General features: G+C 54.7%; 1 protein-coding gene across 1 annotated transcript; it reads left to right on the plus strand.

The window, feature by feature from the left end:
• The first annotated feature begins 331 nt into the window (after positions 1-331).
• Positions 332-1,606, plus strand: LOC109778117 (F-box protein At2g17830-like). Its single transcript, XM_020336670.1, has one exon. The coding sequence runs from the start codon at positions 332-334 to the stop codon at positions 1,604-1,606; it is 1,275 nt and encodes a 424-aa protein (XP_020192259.1).
• The last annotated feature ends 508 nt before the right edge of the window (positions 1,607-2,114 follow it).

Genomic DNA, 2,114 nt, shown 5'->3' on the forward strand with positions numbered 1-2,114 from the left:
GCTTACACCTGTCAAAATGGTGAATGTTCCACCCGTCAACCCTGTCAGGCGTAGCTGGTCCGGCCAGCACGCGTTCGTGGCCTAACTGGCGCTTTTGTTGCTCAAAGAAAATTTACTAAAAATAAAAGTTGCTAAGAAAATGGCCCTTAAAGCTCTGGTTAGAAGCTCTCCGAATTTTGTGCATCTACTCAACAGCCAGAGAGATAGGGTTTGTACCCAACGGAAATTCTGTTGGGGTCCCGGAATCTACTCCTCTTATCTTATGGAATCCATCCATGTTTCCAGGTAGCTAAATCCAGGATGATGCAATTATGCAGCCGCACTCTCCGCAATGTCAGGCGGCACCAAACGCTGCCGCCAGCCCGCCGGCACGCGCCTCCCGCGAGACGTGATTGCCAGCATCCTCGTCCGCCTCCCCGCGATCGAACTCCGCCGCCACTGCCGCGTCTGCAAGGAGTGGCGCGATGTCATCTCCGATCCAGCGTTCATCAAAGCGCACATGGTCCAAGGACCGCGGGCCCCGACCCACACCGTCGTGTTCGTGCCCTCCTCCAGTCGCTGCGGCGGCCGTGGGTGCCTCTTCGACGAGCACTGGCGGCTCACTGCCAGGTTCACCGTCGGCGATTCGGAGGTCCTGATAGGGACGTGCAACGGCCTGCTTTGCTTCCACGACCAACTCAAAGGCGTCATGAAGGTCGTGGAACCATTCACCGGTGAGTCGTTGGCGGTGCCGGTGCCGACAGATTCGTCACGCTGGCGCGTCGCCCGTTCCTACTGCTTCGGCTTCGACGCCACAAGGAGGCAATTCAAGATCGTTCACAGAGGCAAGCCCTGTGGCCAGCCCTATATTCCGGGCGTGCGACATGGTCAATTGCAGGTGTTTACGTTCGGAGCAGACACGGAGTGTAGGACTCTGAGGAGCATTGCGTCATGTAGCTCCAACTCCAGCGACGAGCTGCCTTGCAACGGCGGAGCCATGTACTGGAGTTACACGGACAAAGTGGGTCTGATCCCGAAGTACGCGCGCTTGGACCTGGCGACGGAGGAGATCACGTCGGTCGAGTGCCGGCTGGTCGACAGACGGCCGGTCTTCTGCCATCATCCCTGGTGGCAGCGCCGTGAGCCATGCATCATCGGAATAAGGCGGTTGGTCGGAGAGTCAGATGGCGGCTACTGGCCAAGTAATATGGACGCCATGGCGCTTGACGTCGACGCCGTGAGCCTGCCGCAGGGGCGGCGCCTCCCGGGGCCCCAGGCCCTGCAACGGGGACACCTGCTGCTACAGGAGGAGAACGGGGATCTGTACGCTCACAGGATCGTCAGCAAAAGCGTTCACGGACTTGAACTTTTGTGCGAGAAACTGCTGAGCGGGATTGGCGTGGAGGAGGAGCCGGCCGCTAAGAGGTCGCCGACCGGCCAGTTCGTTCCGGCTCAGGGTAGCAGACCGTCGTGGACACAGCAGGATATAATAAGCACGTTCTCCTACGTCCCCACAGTATCTCCTGCTCCCTTGGCACTGTATTTAGGCACAGCCATGATCACTGCACTTGGTGCTTTGCACGTTCCACCTACAGCTGAGAAGTTGCACAATCTTAAACACGAATGAATGAAGGGTCCATTATAAGTATATCCGTTGGAGATTGAGAGTTCCTTTTGCTATCGTTTGTGCAAGTTGTATCTGATATTAGTAGCGACAGCCGAGGTTGCTATGCGGCCACAGTTAGTGAGATCAATCTCAAAAAGAGTCAATTTCTCTGCAATATATATTACTTTCAAAGGTCGTGCTACCAACGTGGAAGCACATAGTCTAGTCAAGTTTTCATTGTTGTTAGGGCCGGAGCGCCATATCTGGTTTGGCCAACCACATGAAACAATTTGTATCCCACTTGTTGTAGCTTTTGATGAATATAAACTTGGCTTTATCCCTAAGAAAAAACTACCTTTTATGTTTTTTTTCACGTTTTCTTCTTATAATCACTTTTACTATGTACAAAACTGATTTGTTTCTTCTCATTGAGGAGATGGCGGTTCGGCTTGCGCTCCGCTGCGCCCGGGGGAAGGCCCGTGGACGGCTGCGCTCGGACTCCATCCGTCGAAAATCAATTGCTGCCAGC

The sequence above is a fragment of the Aegilops tauschii genome, chromosome 5 (assembly GCF_002575655.3).
Source record: "Aegilops tauschii subsp. strangulata cultivar AL8/78 chromosome 5, Aet v6.0, whole genome shotgun sequence".
Lineage (NCBI taxonomy): Eukaryota > Viridiplantae > Streptophyta > Magnoliopsida > Poales > Poaceae > Aegilops > Aegilops tauschii.

Bases quoted from the DNA above. Each gene is read 5' to 3' on its own strand.
- LOC109778117 (XM_020336670.1), top strand. From the start codon at position 332: ATGTCAGGCGGCACCAAACGCTGCCGCCAGCCCGCCGGCACGCGCCTC.